Source organism: Cyprinus carpio, chromosome A3 (genome assembly GCF_018340385.1).
Source record: "Cyprinus carpio isolate SPL01 chromosome A3, ASM1834038v1, whole genome shotgun sequence".
Lineage (NCBI taxonomy): Eukaryota > Metazoa > Chordata > Actinopteri > Cypriniformes > Cyprinidae > Cyprinus > Cyprinus carpio.
The window spans coordinates 11,797,705-11,818,373 of record NC_056574.1 but is presented as its reverse complement, the minus strand read 5'-3'; the positions used below and the strand labels follow the sequence as shown (position 1 = coordinate 11,818,373).

Genomic DNA, 20,669 nt, shown 5'->3' with positions numbered 1-20,669 from the left:
TTATATACAGAAAAACTATGGAAAAGTAGTGCAATCGAAATGCAAAAACAAAATAAAACTTAGTTTTTTCGCAAAGTTTTCTCCATATATCTCGGGCAGTGTAATAATGTGGATATCTTCTGGTCTCAATATGGTTAAAGTCACATGATTCTGAGGAATACTCCCTAAATAAAGTTGAATACTCAGGGTTAGGGGTTTGTTCAGATCATTTAGCCTAAGTATTGGCTTTATAAAGTCCATTAATAAAAGTTCCTCAATGGTTCTTTAGCACCTTGAGGTGAAGAACCATTTTTAGGGGGCCATTCACACAGAAAGCGAGACGCAAGATCCGAGCAATGAAATTGAGAGAAAAAAAACTTGAGCACTACATTTTTAGAAATGCCATTTGAGTGTGAAAAACACTGTAAAAGACTCAATACGTGAACGTAACGGTCAAAGATGTCCATCTAGCATATATATAAAAAAATCAAAAAGTAATGCAGTGAAATGCAAAAACTTTAATTTTGTGAATAGCCCTTGATTTGACTGTATGGTTCTTTGGAGGCTCAGTAAGTTTTTGACGTTTCACATCAGTCTGTTGATTTCTGGGTTCTTTAAAGCACCAATACATGAATGGTTTTCTACAAAACTAGAGAATAACGGTTCTTTGTGGAACTTAAGCTGGTTCTTTCAGGCTGTAAAAGTCTTTTTGGTCCCAACTGGAACCGAAACCAAAGTAGAAACCCCAACCTGACACAAAGCCGTTCTCTTTATAATCTCCCCATGATTTTGCCACCCTTCAACATTAAACTCCAGTGTTTTTCCTCAAAGGACTTAAGCTCTCTATATCAGTCTTACTCAGTCTCTATGAACACACACAGTCACACAAACAGGGCGCCTGGTTCCTGCTGCCCTACATAGGCAGTAGCACAGCATGCAGTCTCTATGAAAGGCCCATGAGGTTTAAATTGTGTCAGATCCCCCGATAAGTCTGTGTATACAGAAGTCTCTGAAATCCCTCATCTGAGGACCCTCTGTGTTTAGGGGTTGTGCTTTACATCACTTTCCACAATTAATTAGGCTTAATTGAAAAGGGGAAAGTAGCACAAAAATGTAAATATTCCCAGATCCATCATGGTGGAACCAACAATAATGCAATGTTTGGATTAAAAAATAACTGCCGCTTTAAGCAGAAAGTTAAATCATTAATTAGGATATTGTTTTTAACAGCCCCAATTTAATTATTAAATTAATATTCTTTGTAGTTGTGTCTTAAGGGACTTTTTCTACCTTGTTAAATTAAATTAAATTAAATTAAAATAAATTGAATTAGTTAACCTAATGTAATTTAGTATTAAATAATAATAATAATTTTAATATTAATTAATTGTATATTACCTGATTTTTGTCACTCCAGTCTTTAGGAAGGCCATGTAATGTTGTAAAAGGATTAAAGCAAAGGAAACTTGACATTTTTCCTATTTCATTCAATCGATAGTGTAAAAAATGAAATTAAATACTTACTAAAACAGAATATTAGTCCAATCAAAGTGCATATATCAAGTCAAACAGCTTAAAGAGAACTTCATCCAAAGAAAATACAAACAGCAACAAATCTTCGATAGATAGATAGATAGATAGATAGATAGATAGATAGATAGATAGATAGATAGATAGACAGACAGACAGACAGATAGTAAACTAATGTTTAATCGCAGTCTGGTGTAAAATGAGGTTCAGGAAGTTGTAAAAAAGTGGGAGACATTGTGCTAAGCAAGTGAAAGAGAGCGAAAAGAAAGAGAGGGTGATCATACCATCAGCCACGACCTGGCAGAGAAGTCATAACACAGCTGCCACCTGAACCCTGGGTCATGCTGCCTATCCAGCGCCATTCCCGCGCCCTCCTGCCAGAAGAAATCCTCTTCCTGGGATGGCGGAAAAAAATTAATAAATAAAAAGAAGATCGCAGAGCGAGCACCAATCAGGAGGAGCGTGCGGGCAGGATGCAGCCAGCATGCATGCCTGTGTTTGTGTGAGTATGTGTTAGCGAGAGGGAGAGAGGACTTTGACATAGAAAACGCCAGGAAGTGCAATCCGGGCAGCTGTAGCCATACGGAGCAGCGCCAGCCGCCCGCCTGCCATCAGCAGACTCACTGACATACCGATCCTACACAGCCAACCAACACTGGGCTCTGGGTGTCACCAGAGTGTTTGTGTGAACATACAGACAAATATTTACTTCAAAGACAGCATTTACAGCAACATGGTTCATGTTGGATATGCATGGACGTGCTTGTTAATCTACACACTTTACCTGCCTCATTTTGCATTTGAATTTACTTTAGTGAAATTTTATTGCCAATACAACAGTGCAAACATATTGTGTTTGATCATTTTTGCTCATAATGATCAAATGAAGCCCGGAAGCCGACGTGTATTTTTCAGATTTTTTGGCTAGATACATTGTGATCGTATAATAATTTTAAGTATGTTTTACAGTTACACTGAGAACTTACCTACCAAAGGGGACACAGGGGGACACAGGGGGACCTGTGTCCGAACCGCGATTGCCCCTTGAACCCTGCCCCTCTGGAGGTCTGTGCATGGCAGACTGGAAGCCTGTCAATAAATATTAGGCCAATAAATCAGCAGATATTTAGCCATAAATGTTGCTTAGATAACAGTTAATAAATAAATAAACAACTACAGACAGCTTTATCAATTAATTATATTATATATATAATATATATATAATATATATAAAATTATATAAAAGATATACATAAAATAAAAATATACAAAAAACAAATGTATTATTATTTCTGTTCTTTATCTGAAATAAAATTATATAAAAAATAATAAACACAATATTTTTAAATGCTTTCAATTAAAATACATAAAAACAATACAAATAATAAAGACAAAATGTATTTAAAATGATTTCAGTAATTATTTCTGTTATTTAAAATATATAAATGAAATACGAAAAAAATACAAACTTATTTAAATTATATAAATACCAGAGTAGTTTTTATTAAATTTAAGAAGAGAAATGTCGACCATCCAATAAATAAAATAAAAAATGACACGAAATGACAAATGATTACATTGTTTGAAGGAGTTCTCATATTAATTTACTATGATGAGAAAGCAGTAACTATATGGTAATTATTTTAGCAGTAACGATGGTTACCATGGTAAATGTTCATGCTGCAGTCGCTAATGAAAAATGTAAAGAACAAGCAGGCATCCCGCAGTTTTATTTAGGTTAGGAGCAGCATGTCAATTCCTTCTTCTTATTATTTTTCTCAATTAAGTAGCATTCCTCAATTTAGAATAGTTCATTGAAATATTTCCGTGCTGATTATCTGATTATCCTCATCCAGCCGCATCTAAACGGTGCAGTCATGCATGCATGTAATGTGTGAAAGTGAATAACAGAGCACATGCAGTCCTGGGAGCAGCAGCGCTCTTCAGAGACTCACAAAGCTGGGATAAGGGACCCTGCGTGTCAGATGAGGGACAATTATAAGTCTGCTTATGGTGTGATGGCTGCTAGCGCAGGACTTGGCACGGCTCCCTAATTTAAGGGAATTAAAACACGCTAAACAAGACTTCTTTGTGTGCGTGTGAGAGACTGTGTGATGCAGGACTGGCACTAAGCTGGCATGGCGTCAGAGAGAGAGGGTCTAGATAACCTGGGGTAATATGGAAATCACAGGAGAAGAGATGTTATACTGCGACAAGCCTCAGCTGTCATTTAAACAGTTGTGTTTGTTTGAATGCAAATAGATGTACATATATATATATTCTATATATAGGTTCTTGACGCCAAAAGAAAAAAATTTAGTTACATGACACAAACCTCAACGGATCACACCCATAAATTTACCTAAATAGGACTTGTTCTTTAAAAAAGCACTAAAATCACCATATAATTCACACTGTTTCTGGGTAATTTGTGCATAGAAACTGTAAACACTAAACTTTGCGTTTCTCTCTGCTCTCTCTCTGAGCCTAATTTGTGAATCCACTGGTTTCACAACTAAATCTCAAAGGTTTCTGGGCAACGTGGGTTAAAAAAAAAAAAAAAAAAAGTTTCCATGGCATTTGTTTGGCACAGTAGCGCTTGCACCGTGCCCAGGACAGGAGGGTTACCATGGCATCAGCAGGCACCTCATAAAGCAAATGATTGTTGGGGGTTTGTGTGAGCGTGTTTTCTGCGTGGCTCTGCTGCCCCAAATACCTAAATGTTATGCCAGCATCCTTTAAACACTAAAGGGCACGGGATAATGCCAGGCTGCTTCTTATCCTCGCTAGCTTACCATTGCTGTCTTTCCACTGGAAATCATTTATCTATCTGTCCGTCCATCTGTCTATCTCTCTAGCGCTCACCTCACACTTGTGGCACGGCCTGCCAGCTCATCTGCCACTTGATTCATCTCCAGCTGCCTTCACCCAACAGCAAACCAATTTAATAAAAGTGCACGTCAAAAGAAATCCAGCCAAAGTCTTGATCAAACCTCGCAGCAAAGGAAACGGCTCTTCTTACGTGAAGCCGAAGGATCTGGAAAATCTGCATTTCTTATATATACGCTACCTTGTATGTGCAATCGTAAAGACAGCCAAAGCATGTAAAAGGTGCATTTTCAAGCCGAATATGGATATTCCCAAAGTGTGTAAGCTGTGCAAAACTCGCACAACACCTGTCCGAGCACCTGCTTCATTAAGAAACTGATTATACAGATCCCACAGAATGCTGACTTAATTGATGTATGATGTTATGAACCGGCACAATAATGTATAATCCCTCAGATTGCACGAACACGATTGAATGAAGAGCACAAATACTGCAAAAATTAGAATTTAAATAACTGTAGAAACAGCAAGATTCCACATATTTAAGTTTGCCCAGAAGAAAACAAAATTAAATATAAAATAAAAATAAATTATAAAGAGTGTAAAATAAAGAAAGTGCATGTACAAAAAAAAAAAAACAAAACAAAATGGCATTGATGTGGTGCATAGGACAAAATAAAATAAAATAAAATTTAAATAAAATACATATGATTATGTTTCAGATTGGTTGAATGCAACTGAGCTCTAATGCTGCAATATGGGAGAGATATAATTGTAGAAATTACAAGACTCCAAATATTTAAGCCTGTCCAGAGGAAAATAAAATAACAAAACAAATATAATAAATTAAAATAAAACAACATGTTAAACATCTGTTGTAAAAATCAGGCAAAAGTAATAATGAGATATTTAGCTATTAAACTAATGAATTATATATTTCCTTTTATAAAAGAGATGGAGTTTTTGTAGTTCTGTCCTTTATAGCATCACCTATAAAGCAACCTGCAGTTATATAACAAAATATATGTCTTTTTTCACAGAACTTTTGTTCATTTTTTCAGACAGTATACTTCAGTTTCTGATTAACATGTGCATTGCATATGAATTTAGAAAATAAAACAGAAGTTGCATGCTACATTTCATACCAATAGCCTAAAAACCAAAACACGGTCGCATTACAGAGAAACCATTTACAATGCATTTTCCATCCAGACCTGTCCTCTATTAGCACAATATTCCACACATCTGACCTTCTAAGCAGATGTGAATTTATCAGGCAGGGAAATAAATTGATTTCTGTTTTTCTGAATTCTGCAATTTGGATAAAAGCTGAATGGTTCTACTTTTAAAAGAATCATTATCTACATGCACATTGCTGTACTTTATTTGAGGCACATGTTATACATTTGAGATATTTTGCTTTTGACAGTCAAATAAGCATAAATTTTAAAAAAGGACTAAGGATACATTTCTTAGACTCAGAAGTGAAAACGTTGTGAAAAGAATAGAATAGAACTGAAAAGGGCTATTTCAAAAACACCCTTGTATCTGAAAGAGCCAGTTCTGATTAAATCAAGAGAATCCGTTTCTTAGAAATGTTTAGGTAATCGATGTGAGTAACATTACACAGGTCAGCATAAGGAGTCCATCGTGCCGTTTTATTCCTCAGTTGGTTTTAATACAGCCTAATGCATCTCTTATGTGTTGATAATCACTACAAAGCAAAAGGCACATGTTTAGTGTAACGTATCGTGTGGAAACTCCTGCAAAATCTGATGACAATCATTTGGATAAATATTCAGAATAAAAGAACAAAGACAGAAAACCTCCATGTAAACAATTGTTCTCATCAAGATTCAGTTTGACTAAGTTGGGAAAATATTGATTTAAAATATAGGCTAATTACTAAAAATATTATTTTATTTTTTTTTTAACCAGAAAGGTTAACAATTTGAGTGTGTGTTTAACAATACATATTAACTATATAAAATAAATATAATAAATAAAAATAATATTTCTATATAAAATCTACACTGCCTAAAACTGCCTTGAAAAAATATATATTGAATAATAATATAATGATTAGGTTATTTATTAAATTATTTCTGCACTGTGTATTTAACATTGTGATTAAATATAAGGTTTCCGCTATTGACTGTGTTTTCAAACACTAAATTACATTCTTCACTATTCCCTACACAGTCTATATGTTAACTACAGTTCTTTCAGTTTAAAGAGATAAAAGCAGGAAAATGTTCCATGCCATTTTAATTCGCAATGAAAGCGCACATTTAAATGTGTTGGGAATTTAAAAACGAGTTACTATGCGTGAAAACATGGTAACAATTAGTGGTTTGACTCACTGTCGCTGTTATAGTTCATAAACAATCATCAAGCTTCACACTTGACAGGTGCACGAGAATCATAATCCGTGTGCTGCAGCGCCCTCCGCTGGATATGAAAATGCACACGTTTCTCACTTTTAAAACTTAAAGGATACAGAGTTGGAGTAGGACCCAAATATTAAATGAAACAATAATTTGTGGACCACCTGCGGTACTGCTGCAGACTCCCTGTTGAAGACATTATTTTCCGTTTTTATTTTAATTTAATTTTTTGTGTAGTGTTTATGTTATTGTTTTAACATGTCTAGTTTTTATTGCAACTAGTTGAAAATACGTTTTTTTTATATATTTTATTTTAGTTAGTGTGTTTATTGTATTTAGAGTAGCTTGAAACAAAAGCATTTGAAAACTTAATGTGCCATTTAATTAGATAAATCAAAGTTGCATCAATTATTTCTCTCATGCTCACATCAGATGTCTGATACTGTAAGAGAGGAGGGTTAAATCTGAGGTGTTTATTTTTTTGGCACATGAAGGTCTTGACTGTTTTATACATGTGGAAAACAGCTCCAAATAGATTTCAGAGCAAGACAGGTGCCAACACAACCATCTGCTTTGAGTTTCAGCTCTCCTCTCCGTATTGAACCGCAGTGCTGCTCAGTGTCAGCCAATCACAGAGCAGCGTATGACACACGGGTCACTCAGGACACCTTCCTGTACTGTGCTGACACAGACAGACAGAGATTTTATACAGGACGCTTGTACTGGTTTTCTTCCTGTTCAGGGTTTTTAAGACTTTTGAAAGAGAACTGAATCAGTCGAATGTGTCTCACATGTTTGTAAAGGTGTAAAATCTCTGATGCTTTTCTTGCCTTATGGCAAATAAGCACCACTCAGAAAACGTTGTAAAAACTAGTTAAATTATTACTTTTTTTGGATGAAGTTCAATGTCATTTTAATTTGCAGTAAATGCATAGTTTAAATGTGTTTTAGGATTGTAAATATGACTTGCTTTCTGTAAAAAATGTGGCGACAATTTGAGATTTCACTAAATGTTGCTGTTTTAGCACATAAGTGTGTGAGAAAGATGCTCTCAAATGACATTAGATGACTCGGAGCGTTACTGTAAGAGACAGGCTCGCAGTGAGAGGAGGGTTAAATCTGAGGTGTTTATTTTTTTGGCACATGAAGGTCTTGACTGTTTTCTACATGTGAAAAACAGCTCCAAACAGATTTCAGAGCAAGACAGGTGCCAACACAACCATCTGTTTTGAGTTTCAGCTCTCCTTCCTACATGCATCCAATCGCAGAGCTGCTCAAACACATCAGTAACCACATAGAAACGGCCTAGCAACCACCTACAACTCTCTTGCAGCAACATAGCAATGCAATAGCCTAGCAACTGCAGAGCTACATCCTAGCAACAAGCTAAAAACCACTCCAAACTCTTTAGTAACGGCAAAAGCAACGGCCTTGAAATCACCTAGAATTCCCCACACAGCACAGCAATGCAAAGCAATACCAACTGCATAGCAACATCCTAGCAACCATACAAGTTTTACACAGGAAAAATGTTCAAAATTAACAAAGGAACTTTTTCAGCAAAAAAAAATTAGTTAATCAAATATAGTTCCTAGTTTGCAAAGAAATGTAGTAACTTTGATAACTAAATCAGTCCTACTGCTTTGGTAAAAAAAAACAAAAAAGAATAGCAAGTTCACAGTTTTCATTTTCTCTTCCTCAGGTAACGAATTCAGTTTATGGAAATGTTGTGAGAACATTGTTTTGAAATGTTTCTAAAGCATTGAAATGGCCGTTTTCTTCTCATGAATATAACGAGATTTAAATGTTACAAAGACGTTACTTACAACGTTCTACTAACTTTATTTTCACCCAGAATATGAACGTTTATTTTTAATAACGCTAAAATGCTTTTCTTGTTGTTAAAATGTTTCCTTAAAACATTAAGTTACAAAAACGTTACTTACAACATTCTACTGTTTATTTTCACCCAAGATATAACTTTATTTGAACATTTATTGATAATATTCTGAAAATGTTGAAATGTCCGGATTTCATGAATATACATTTTTTAAAGGTTACAAAAATATTTCTTTGAACGTTCATCAAGGACAAATAACATAAGGACGTTCCGAGAATGTTGATCTCAGAACGTTTTCTCTCAACATTATAAGAACGTATATCTACAGAGCTCCGCACATGGCATGCAGGAATAACAATAAGGCTAAAAATGATTACTATTTCGTTCACTCACACATCGATTTGCTAAATTGTGCACACGATTTATAAATCGAGAGAATGAATTAGTAATTGTGCAGCACAATTTAGTGAATTAGTAAATCATGCACACGATTTATTTATTTTTTCTTATCGAGGAAATGAATTAGTAAATCATGCACACGATTTATTTATTTTTTCTTGCATGTCATGTGCGGGGCTCTGTACATATCAATAAAAGTTATACGCTATAAGAAAATTCCATAATATGTTACTATTAAGAATGTTTTGCCCTAAAATTTATACTCTTAACTCTTAAAAAAAAGAGAAAGTTAGTTAGTTGTGAGACTGTTCCCTGTTATTTGAGAATCATTTAGATTTTCATATCACCATTTTCTAAATCTTCTTTTGTTTTTACTGTTCTTTATTCCCCTTCAGAGAAGGAAAAAAACCATAACTAGAATCAAACAAGGCCTGGATAACTCAACATGTCAACGCTCCGGCTGTCCTCAGTCTATCTGTACTGTCCTGATCTGAACCCTGAGCTGGCTGGCCACCACATGAGGAAAGCCATCCACAAATCACCTTATGGGGCGGTACGCACGCCACGGGACCTCATCCCAAACACAGGAAACCGAGAAGACCCGAACTTTATGTTCCATACAGTTCCTTTGAGCCGTATCCAACAGACACAAAAGTCTACGTCGAAAAATCCCACCCCTATTTTCTTCTCGGGAATTGAGCATAAAGCCGCCTACCCTACACATTCCAGAACCATGAAGTCTGAAGCTGAAAATATTTTTCATCAAAACAACCATTTTCCAGGCAAAGTTTCGAATGAAAATGTTTTCATAAAAAGGAGCGGGTATTTTATGCAAACTGGCCTAACGTGAGGTGACAGGCCTCATTTAGTGGATGGCGCCCGTGTTTATGAGCCTCATTATGTGAACCTGTGCAGCGAACGCTGCCAACTAATGAGCTCATTTAGATTAAGGTGGGCTCTCGACTCGGGGGGTGGGAAAACAAACACGCAGGTGACAAATCGTGCAGGGGGAACTGAATCTTTTATCGCCGTAGAAACACAAGCTTACTTCTTGAGCGATTTCCTTTCTTCTTGGCGTCTGATGGCGCGGGCCAAAGGATCAGATGCCAAGTAGTGGAGCGCTGACCAGCGGGGTTTCAGGGGAATGTAAAGGAGCGACTGCCGCTTCGCACTTTTAAAACTAAAAATCCAAAACAACCAAACAACATCTCACTCAGATCATCGATACCTATGCTCCTATTCTTTTATTTCGTTTGTCTTCTCTTTTCAGAGCTTTACTCTTTCTGATTTAGGCCTCTTTTTTGCTCCGGTCGTCTATTAGCCAACAAAACAGACGTGTTCACCCCCTTTTCTTTCTCCTTTCCTTTATTTCTGTCCTCAATGACTGTTTTTGGTGCTCTTCTGAATTTTAAATGTCACTTCCTCCAAGTGACTGTTTTAGTCGCCTGCAATCTCATTAAACATAAACATACTGAAGTTCATATTATATTTATTTTGTCATAATGTAAACTGGTAACGATAATGTTATTCCAGATGGCTTCTTAATGCTTTTTTAAGAAAAGAAAATTAAAGGTATAAAATAAAACTGAAGGGAACGCAATATGTTTTTTAAATGTAAATGTCACAAGTTGTATTAACAGCACTTCAAAGTTTGAAAATGCAACTTCCAAAAGATCTCCTTTACTTTTTAAGCCATTTTACTAAAAATACCTCTCAATTAGAATCACAAAAAAGGTGATGTTATTCAGTATTTGTCTTGTTTTTCAGTGCAAATGTCTAAAGATTCTTTAATCAAAATGCATTTATTGAGAAGCAAAATAAATATTGTTTTCTGAGAAATTAATAAAAATGAAGTGATTTTATGATTAAAACAAGAACAAATATATTCCTATGGGCTCAGAAAAAAAAAATCAACCTAAAATGAGCAAACATCTGTCAGTGGGGTTTCTTTTCCTTTTTGAATTAAGCATGAACTCACTAAATAACGACTTTATCAGTTTTTCAGAAAACAAGACTTCATCTTAATTTTGCATCTCAAGTAAATTTATCTTGGTATAAGGATAATTTAGACGTTTAGGAAATGGGACAAAATACTGAAAAAGATATACAATTTTTTGCAGTGCAAGTAACATTCAATGCAATTTCAATAACTTCATGAATTTCAAAGACTTTCTGTTTTGATAAAGATCTTTTTAAGACCCAAAGAAACCTGACACATTATACTTTTACAGACTTATTATACTTTTATAATACATTACCATTTGTGTGTACCACATGGGGGGCGGTCATGCACAATAAAACCCAGAAATGTGCATTAAGACACTAAATGTGAAAAAAAATGTGCAACCTAGCATAACATACTAACAAACCACTCTGAATAGTCAGCAACCACCTACAACACCCTAGCAACCACATAGCAACACAAATCAGTTCTGAACACCCTGGAAACCACACAAGTTGTACACTGGGAAAGTAAATATGAAAAAAAAAAATGGATTGTTTAAAGTAAAACAAGCACATTGCAACTTGATAGAATTTGCTAGATTACTAAACTACTTAAATTTGTATTTCCATATAAATATAGGAATATTATATCAAAGCTTGAGACACCTACGCCTCATATCGTTGCACTAACAACCACTCCAAACATAGTAGCAACTGCATATCAGTGCCCGACAACCTCCTACAACAGCTGCAGAGACACCACTTTACTTCAGAAATCTAGTTACATGTTATTGCTAAATCAATATAGAGCTTTGCTTACAAAGTAATCCGGATCATAGCCAAGAATGTTAATTGCAATGTGGTCTAATGGATGCCTTGCAGGTATGGAAGACTTTCAAGACCTCAGCATACTCCATTATGAGTATTCACTAACTCTCTTGTTTCAAATGGATAAAATAGTTTCTGCAACTCATCTAAACATTATTAGTTGTTTTTTTTCCCAGCCACAATTGCCTTCGGCTTGCTCACTTTGCACTCTACACATTAGAATTGAACTGTGTGTGTGTGGCATGGGGTGAGCCGTTGACATCTGATATGAAATATGGATAAATAAGCAGACAATTCTGGAACGGTAACGCTAGAATAAAAAAAACAAACCAAAAAAAAAGCCCAAACCATGATGATTAGTGATGAAGATGTGATTAGTGTTCGGGGAGCAGCTTCTCTACCCACTCGTCCCCCTGCAGAAATCCGAAGCAGGCCGCGGTGGCACCAGGCATCAAGGGCACCTTGGATTTGCAGATGTTATAGCTGATGACAGATGGCACTGGCACGGACAGGGGAGCGTCGGGACGCGTGTCTGCACCAATGCAGAGCCACCTGCACCCCTCTGCCAGTCTACCATACCCACAGCAATTATTGGACACTGTGTGTGTGTGTGTGTGTGTGTGTGTGTGTGTGTGTGTGTGTGTGTGTGTGTGTGTGAGAGAGATGAGTCAGCTCTCAGGGAGATCAACCCCCAACAAAGGTGAGAACATCAGATGTGTCTGAGATCTCTTCATATGATCTCTGCAAAAGAACAGTTTCTATATATCACTTCAATTATTTATTTATCCCCCCCCCCCCCCCCCACGTTTGGGCTGATATTTTTCTCATAATGGAAAGATCATCTAGAACCTAAAAGTCTAGTATTTGGGTATAGTATTATATTTTCCTATATCATAGCATGAATTATCCAATATTGAAAGAAGATATTGTTGGCTTATTTTTTAAAATATAGTAATATGATTCATTTTTTAAATTGTCTTAATGTCGATGCTGAAGTCTCTTTTTTGATATCTAATATTGCAATATCAATTTCAAAAACAACTGAACTGTTACCCTTTTTTCTATACGTTATATTTTTTCATACATTATAATGTTTTTATACCTGATTCTATATCAGAATGAAACATTTTGTTGTTGTTTTTCAAAACAACTTGTGTGATATTGCATATATATGTGTGTGTGTGTGTGTGTGGGTGGGTGTGTGGGTGTGGGTGTGTGTGTGTAATGTAATGTAAAATAATCCTCAGTATAGTATTCGTGTGTTATATGTATTATATATTATTCTATACATCATATGTACACTAAAACTGGTAAAATAGATACATCATTCATTATGAATCAAAAAGAAAACTAAATGTTTCATTCTTCATGATGTAAATTCAGGTATTAAAACGTATTTTAAAAAAATATATAATGTGCAGTTTAGTTGTTTTGAAATTGATAATGCATTGAATATTGAAAAGTTTTTGAATAATTGAATGTTAACACTGTATTTGAATAATGCTTGAATGCTAAAGTGAAGTTTAGATAATGATGACATTTGAATTCATTGACCATTAACTGTATTTAGTGCCTCTGGCATTGCATTCATTTTCAAAGCATCAGCAGGAGAGCTCAGCTTCTGATTGGACGATGAGCTGTGCTCTGTCCCCAATGGGTGAAGACACAAGAGACAGACACAGAGAGCATGACACAAATGTCAAATCACTCATTAATGTGGACATACACAGCCATGGGAACAAAATCTGCTCTCATATTTGAGAGCGGCAAGAAAAATAGCCAATAATGGTTGTGAGGAAGAGAGTTTTAAAAACTAGATGAAATGGGACAGTCCAACCAAAAATTTAAATTACAAGTCGTTTCAAACCTGTATGAATTATTTTGAATAATGTGAGTAACCAATCAGTTTTAGTTCCCTTTGACATCCATTCTATGCACAAAAAGTAGAATGGAGGTCAATGGGAACTTAAACTGTTACTAAAATTCTTCAAAATATCTTTGAATGGACATTACACTGTTTAAAAGGTACAACCACAAGATTTCAACATTTTATGTGTCGAGTGTGATAAAATCAATTTCTAACATTGTCTGTGCAAAGTTAAATCCATTTTTGTTTCATGTAATATTATAAACCGAATTGTTTTTAATTCACATATCTGCTTTTAAACACTGTCATTACAACGTAAAAAAGAACGAAAGAAAGAAAGATTTTTTGAAGTTGCAAATAAAAGAGTATCACAGTATGTTTTACAAGAAAATAACATTTCATTTTGTCTACTTCAAAATGTCACATTTAATTCAGTGCGTTACTTGTATTTCTTTGCAACTGATTCTGAAATTGACTAGCAATCCCTTAATTTCTACACCAGTGCATTTTTGTGAACACATTTTTTTTTTGTGTGTGTTTTAACAAACTAAGGACAAAATAAATAATTTTCACATATTTTTTTCCATGGTTGAGGTTTAATTGTTTGAGCCTGAAAGATTCCTTTAAATCTTGTCTGTAACATGAATAAACTTTGGCATATGGATCATTGCTTCAATCCATAAAACACATTTATGATAATAACAGCTTCAACAATTAGCTTCAGGGGTTAACAAGCCACTGTGCTTTCAAAAAAAATCACAACGCTAATATGTTTTTTTTTACCTTTTAAACAAAGCCATAAGACACTGAAAATGTCTGAAAAAGAGCCAGAGTGAGTTATGACTAAGTTTCCCTAACTACGCATCCCATAATTCTCTCGTCCGCCTCTAAAATGCGTTTTTCTGTCTCCCGCGGCGACAAGGAAACACATTATTAACGGGAGCTCAATGTGGTACATCCATTATTGAAAAGCTCCCCGCTGAACATGCTCCCCTCCTGACGAGCTTTCACGTGTAGATGTCGCTTGGGTTCGTTCCCAGTTTAGTGAAGGGGAATCATTTAAACAATGACATGGAGACTTCCAGATCCGCCTACAGGATGAGAATATGAGCAATGTCACACTCTGCATGTGCGCTGATCGTTTGCTTCTGTCTTGTATGGGCCTATGGAGCAGTCAAACATTTCTACAGTATTTTCAGATTAGCACACTACCATACTATATTTTCTGTGTGCAGTATGCAGTTCTATGCCAAAAGATGCAGTATACAGCAGCACGCTGTAAGAGATCCCATATCCCACAATGCAAAGTGTTCAACCTGACTTTCTAGTTCCAGAGTGATGAACGAACCACTAATATCAACCCCAAACCACCTACTTCTTGACTTGGGCTGCTAAACAAATTAGACAACTGTGAGAATAAACTAAGAAATAAAGTCATATTGTGAGATATAAGACACACTATGCAATATAAAGTCACATTTACTAGAAATAAAGTTACAGTTACCAGAAACGGCCTTCCATAATGTTCTGGTTTTCTGGTGGTTTTTCCTCATTTGTGTGCTGCCCTGGATAAAGGCATCTGCTAAATGACTAAATTTTAATGAAGTCGGTGAACAAAGCATCATTGCCATCAAAATCACATATGTATAGCACTTGTAATGTACATATTACAGGTCATCGTGTGCACATTAAAAAGCATGAGAGAGACATCTTGTTTACTAAACTGGCATCTGGACATTCCCTCGGGCTATACTCGGCTAAACAGCAGCGAGCGGCTGGAATAGAACCATCCCATAATGCAACATCGCCATGAATTTCTCATGAGCTGGTTGGAAATTTGGTGGCCTGTAAATATTTAATCATAAGGCCATATGGATGGTCTCTTTGGTTGAACTCACAAGAGCAAAACATGAGAGAGAACAAGCCCATCCATAGAGCCTATATAACTGACCTTTCTGTCTACTGCGAGAGCGGTTATAACGACATGGCAGAAGACAATGTTGTCCTGCATAAGGAATATTCCAGATTCAGTACAAAGTTTATCTTAACTGACAGCATGGCATATTGTCAATTGCAACAAAAAATTAGTTTTTCATTTATCCCTCCTTTTCTAAATGTGTGGCACTTACAATAGACGTGAATGGGGCCAAATTCAATTATATAATCATAAAATAAAAGCTATGTGTGTTTATAACCTTTTCTGTGTAAAGCTGTATTCAATTTTACAACTCTATTGTAACAACAAACCGAATGCTATAAACCCTTACGTGCTAAAAATCGGACGACTGTTTGATTATGAAAGATAGGTTGCAGGGGAGCCAAATAGATATAACTCTAGCCTTACAAACACATCTATACAGATGAAACCTAATGCAGCAGCAGACCTGATTTCTGAGATGGTCATGTCTTTAAAGCTTCTCAGTTGGCACCAAGCCACACCCACCAGGTGTCTAAATTAAGCCCTGCGTCGCGCATGGCACGCCGCGGACCCCTCTCAAACCCTCAACCCCCCACCACCATGGGAACTTTCGAGTTATAATGATGCGTCGTCGCGACACAAAAGCGCTGACATCTGTCTCTCCAAGAGGCGCATTCTAAAGCTGCTTGTTTGTCCCATCTTTACATTTTTGAAAAGAAATCAAAACTAAAGGAAGAGTAGCGGAAGGAGGGGAGGGGTTTGTGATGGAGAGGGAGGGCTGGAGCATTTAAAACAAAGGCCTTTTTCTTCCTCCGAGTGTTTGCTGGTTAATAATCCAACCCTCCCATGCTGTGTTCCAGAAATTCAAAGTGGAGTTTCTGCTCATCTGCTCGCTGAAGCTGGGTTGGACCATTAATAAGACAGAAGTATAGACCGCATGCAGCCCTATGGGTGAAAGAAACGCTCGGGGAAAACCTAAGCCCTCTTTTAGACTCTTCAAACATGATAATTCATCCATTCATCAGCCAATTATGTGAGGAGAGGGCCTCTCAGTGTGTCTGTAAAATGAACTCGATCTATAAAGCTTCACCTTCTAAAACATTCACTATCACTTGATTCGGCTGATTAAGATCACATCATTCAAATAAACATCAAATTATACTGATTGATATATTCATTTTTAATCAGATTTTGAGTTTTTTTGTATCTGCTTATTTACTGATTTTCTAATTAATTTTTATGGAAAATTTATAGTATTAAATGGGTCACTACAAATGGAAAATAATCAGTTGAAACAACATAATTGTACATAATTGAGGAGCTGATCTAATTCAGTGATATTCATAAAACTTCTGTTTTTAGGATCCAGTAAATTAAAACGTAAACATTTGTAGATGTAAATGTAAAATCACAAAAAAAAATTTATTACATTGTACAATTCTAATATTTTTATATTCTAATATTTTAATATGTTTAATTAACATTTATTTAACAAACTGCAGTGCAATACCGTTTACTGTAAAAAATGCTGAAATGTGTCAAATGTAAAAGTGTCTAATTTTTATATATATATATATATATATATATATATATATATATATATATATATATAATATATATAATATATATAGTATATATATAATTTTTGAACTCGATACATACAAGATTCAATTATATTTCATTAACTCTCCAGTAACTTGTAATTTGTGTTCTAATATATTTTCCTCTTTTGTTAAAAGTAATTAAATTAAAATAAGCAATGTGGCCAAAAAGGCTAGCAGAGATTTAAAATCAGCTATCATATTTGTTCTTCTAGCATGGTCTGGACTCTGGGATAAACAATACCAGCAGGACCAGATCCATTTAAGAGCTTTATTTCCAATAACAGGATCCCACTGTGCTGTTAAACTACCAGAAAAGATTCAAGGGTCCAGCGTTCGGGACGCACAAAAACTCTGAGGATTGGAATAGCATTGTTAAAGGTCCCCCTGAGGTGATGATTAAACTCCACATGAAAATGATCAGGGAGGAGAGCGAGACCAACAACAGACAACACACAAGCTAAACACATCTAAACAGTGCGTGATTCTCAGCACAGAACAGGAAAACAAAAAGGCATATGATCAGCTAAGGACCAACAAAAAAAAAAAAAATTACAAATAATATTTTATTATTACAATTATACTATTAAACTAATAGTTTTAGTACTTAAATTATAAAAATTAAACAAATCAATAAAAAACCTTAATATTGCAATAATAATAAAGTACTGTAAAATGGAAAATACAAACGAGTATTTGTATAATAGCAATAATGATAATCCCAGTATTGAGTAAAATAATACATATAAATGTAGACATAATAATTATTAGAAAATTCTCAATTATTATTATTAGATATCCTCAAGTAATAAAAAAAAAAAAAAAAAAAACGAATACTACTTTCAAATTCACCAGCAGAGGGCGTCATGGTGCTACGTCAGCAACCACGTGCAAAAAATTGACGTGAGAGGGCACTGGGTTGTCATTAAACATGGCGGCCGGGCTCCTTTGCTAAGCAAGAGGACAGCTTTATTCCTTGGCGTTAGTAAGTTAAACTCCTCTCTACCGGCTGTAGTCCAAGCAGATCGCGAACTATAACCCCCAGACCCCTCTGGCTGAATATTAAGAACCCTTACATTCCGAATAAAGAGAGCGAGGAGACGCCCGAGTGGCAAAAGAAGAGAAGTACGAGCGCACGCTGTTCGGCCGCTATGGAAGCGCGTCTGGAGTGGAGCCGGCCAAAATCTTGGCCCTCTCACGACCCCGGCTGGAGGAGCTGATGGCCGAGGAGAAAGAGTGGCACCCTCCCGATCGAGGTGATGCTGGAAAACATCGCGGCCAGAGAGAGGGAGAAGGAGCGGAAAGCGGGTGGAGAGGTGAAGGACCCTCACTAGTTTAGTCTCTTTAAGATATATGACAGCGACAGTGTTCAACACTAACTGTTGTAACTGCACATATTCAAGAACAAGAAACCAGTTCACCCCACAATGAAAATGCTCATCTTTAACTCACCTTCACGTTGATTTGTGTCTCTCACAATATCCGAGCTTTAGTTTTCCATACAACGAAACTGAATAGACTTTTGCTGTCAAACTACAGGACACTTTTAAAGTAATATATATAGTTTTTTTTTATACATTTTAACCATAAAATTGGTAGATTAATCCACATGACTTCTCGGCTTTATTGCAAGTTTTCTGAACCCGTTTGTGTTAGATTTGTTTGATGTATGAAGCGACACTTAAGTCGTTATTCAGTGAAAAAAACGGATAATAATTTCAACGTTTAAATTTGACCGTTACGACGTATCACTGGGTTTGACATCTAACGTTATTGGTTCGCGCGTGTCTCGTGACCAATTTCTTAAAATTTTTTTTATCTTTGTGCATTTTGCACTTGTCTTGTATAGTTAAACTATGAAAAAAAAACTATAAGTCAATGGCAGCAACTATTTGGTTATTAACATTCTTCTAAATATCTTTTTTTATAATCCTATGTTCTCAAAATACTTCAGTATTTGTATTTATAAGATCAAGGTTTGCAAAAGAAAAAAAAAAAGTTTATTCTGTGAAACAAAAAACACACCAAAAACTGAAAAACAGCACATTTAGAAGGAGTATGCTATATTAAAAAAAAAAAAAAAGTTACTTTTTCTTATCAAACTTTCTTATGCTATATTCATCACCACGTGATCACTGCCACTGGTTTTTGCACAGCTTAAATGTGTTTTTGGCTTTGTTCGCACACAGAGAGAAGATTAATCGCTGCAAACAATGGCCAAAATGCCCAAGATGATCGCTGCCTGTGAAAAAGCAGAAAAGGGAAAACAAAACAAGAAGCAGCGAGAGGAAGAAAACGAGGCGGGACAAAACTGTCTGGCCGAGGCCAGAGAGCGCTTCGGGTATGCGCTGCCTGACCCCCGCAGTGCCAAGTTCAAAGAGATGGTCACCGAAATAGAGAAAGAGGAGAAGACGAAACGAGAAAACTTCTGAAAACGCAGAAAGAGAGAGGAAGAGCAGGGAACAGCGGCAGCAGAATCCAGCCAGTAACCCTCAGAGAACAAGGACTTTCAGGACAGTGCTACTGTACTATATTGTAAAAAATGATTTCTTTGTATGTGAGGTGTCATTGTGATTATCTCAGAGATTGTTTGATTGAAATAAAATCAGTCACTGAAACAAACAAACATGCCTGTATTCAATACTACTTTAGTATAAAACTAAGTTTTATGCGTGTCTGACTGAAAAAATGATATTCAAAGAGCTGAATTTTTCATAATTCCTCATTCCTCATTAAAAGCATATATGCTAAAACAAAGATTAAGTGCATGCATGAAAAAGCAGATGGGTGTAATTTTGTCATGGAAAACTGATTTATTCATGCAGTAAACCCAGAGCATTTATTGCTAAATAACTGCATTGATTGTACAACTTTACTTACTATAAAAAATGAATGCATAAATTAAAATTTCCAAAATACTTAATATCATATTTTGATTAAATATCAAGTACTAATAAAATCGATATATTCCAAAACAAAAAACAACCATAAGCATTTGAATATTTATGATGCTATTTGAACCATTTGAGTTATTATAAAACATTCTTGATTTAATCAAGAAAGGAATATAATTTTATCAGTAATAAAGTATTCAATCCCACTCTCAGCCTTACTATAATAAACATGTTTAATCATAATTACAACTTAAAGTGTAAAATGGTTCGGTCTAATGTTTTTTTTTTATTTTTTTTTAAGAACACTGTCAAGTTTCCCTTATTAAACCTGAACAGGACGTGGAAAAAAAAAAAAATACAGAAAAATATTAACATGGGGTTGACTTCTAATGCTCCCTAAAATGTACATTTATTACATTTTTAACACACGGGAGCTTTAACCCTGATTTACATTTGAAATATCCATTCATCGATTTACTAACTGACTAAAATAAACATTGATTTGGCAAAAATAACCTTGTGATGGGAAATGTACAAAATAAGTTTTTAGTGTCTCCTATAATACCGCCCCCCCAAAAAAAGCATGAGACAGGGTTAACACTGGGCAGTACCACTGCATAACAAACCACAGCGTGTCTTTTGGTCCATTGTCC

General features: G+C 35.5%; 1 protein-coding gene and 1 pseudogene across 1 annotated transcript in view; one reads left to right on the top strand and one right to left on the bottom strand.

Annotated features, from left to right (window-relative positions):
- LOC109059404 (nuclear factor 1 X-type-like) overlaps nt 1-2,315 on the bottom strand; it is a 723,368-nt gene extending 721,053 nt beyond the window's left edge. Inside the window, 1 exon segment of the mRNA XM_042718695.1 lies at nt 1,794-2,315. Within this exon segment, the coding sequence (XP_042574629.1) occupies nt 1,794-2,051 (258 nt within the window). The 5' untranslated portion in view covers nt 2,052-2,315.
- A 7,094-nt stretch (nt 2,316-9,409) lies between these two features.
- On the top strand, nt 9,410-19,629 carry LOC122138710 (annotated as a pseudogene).
- Nucleotides 19,630-20,669: the final 1,040 nt, after the last annotated feature.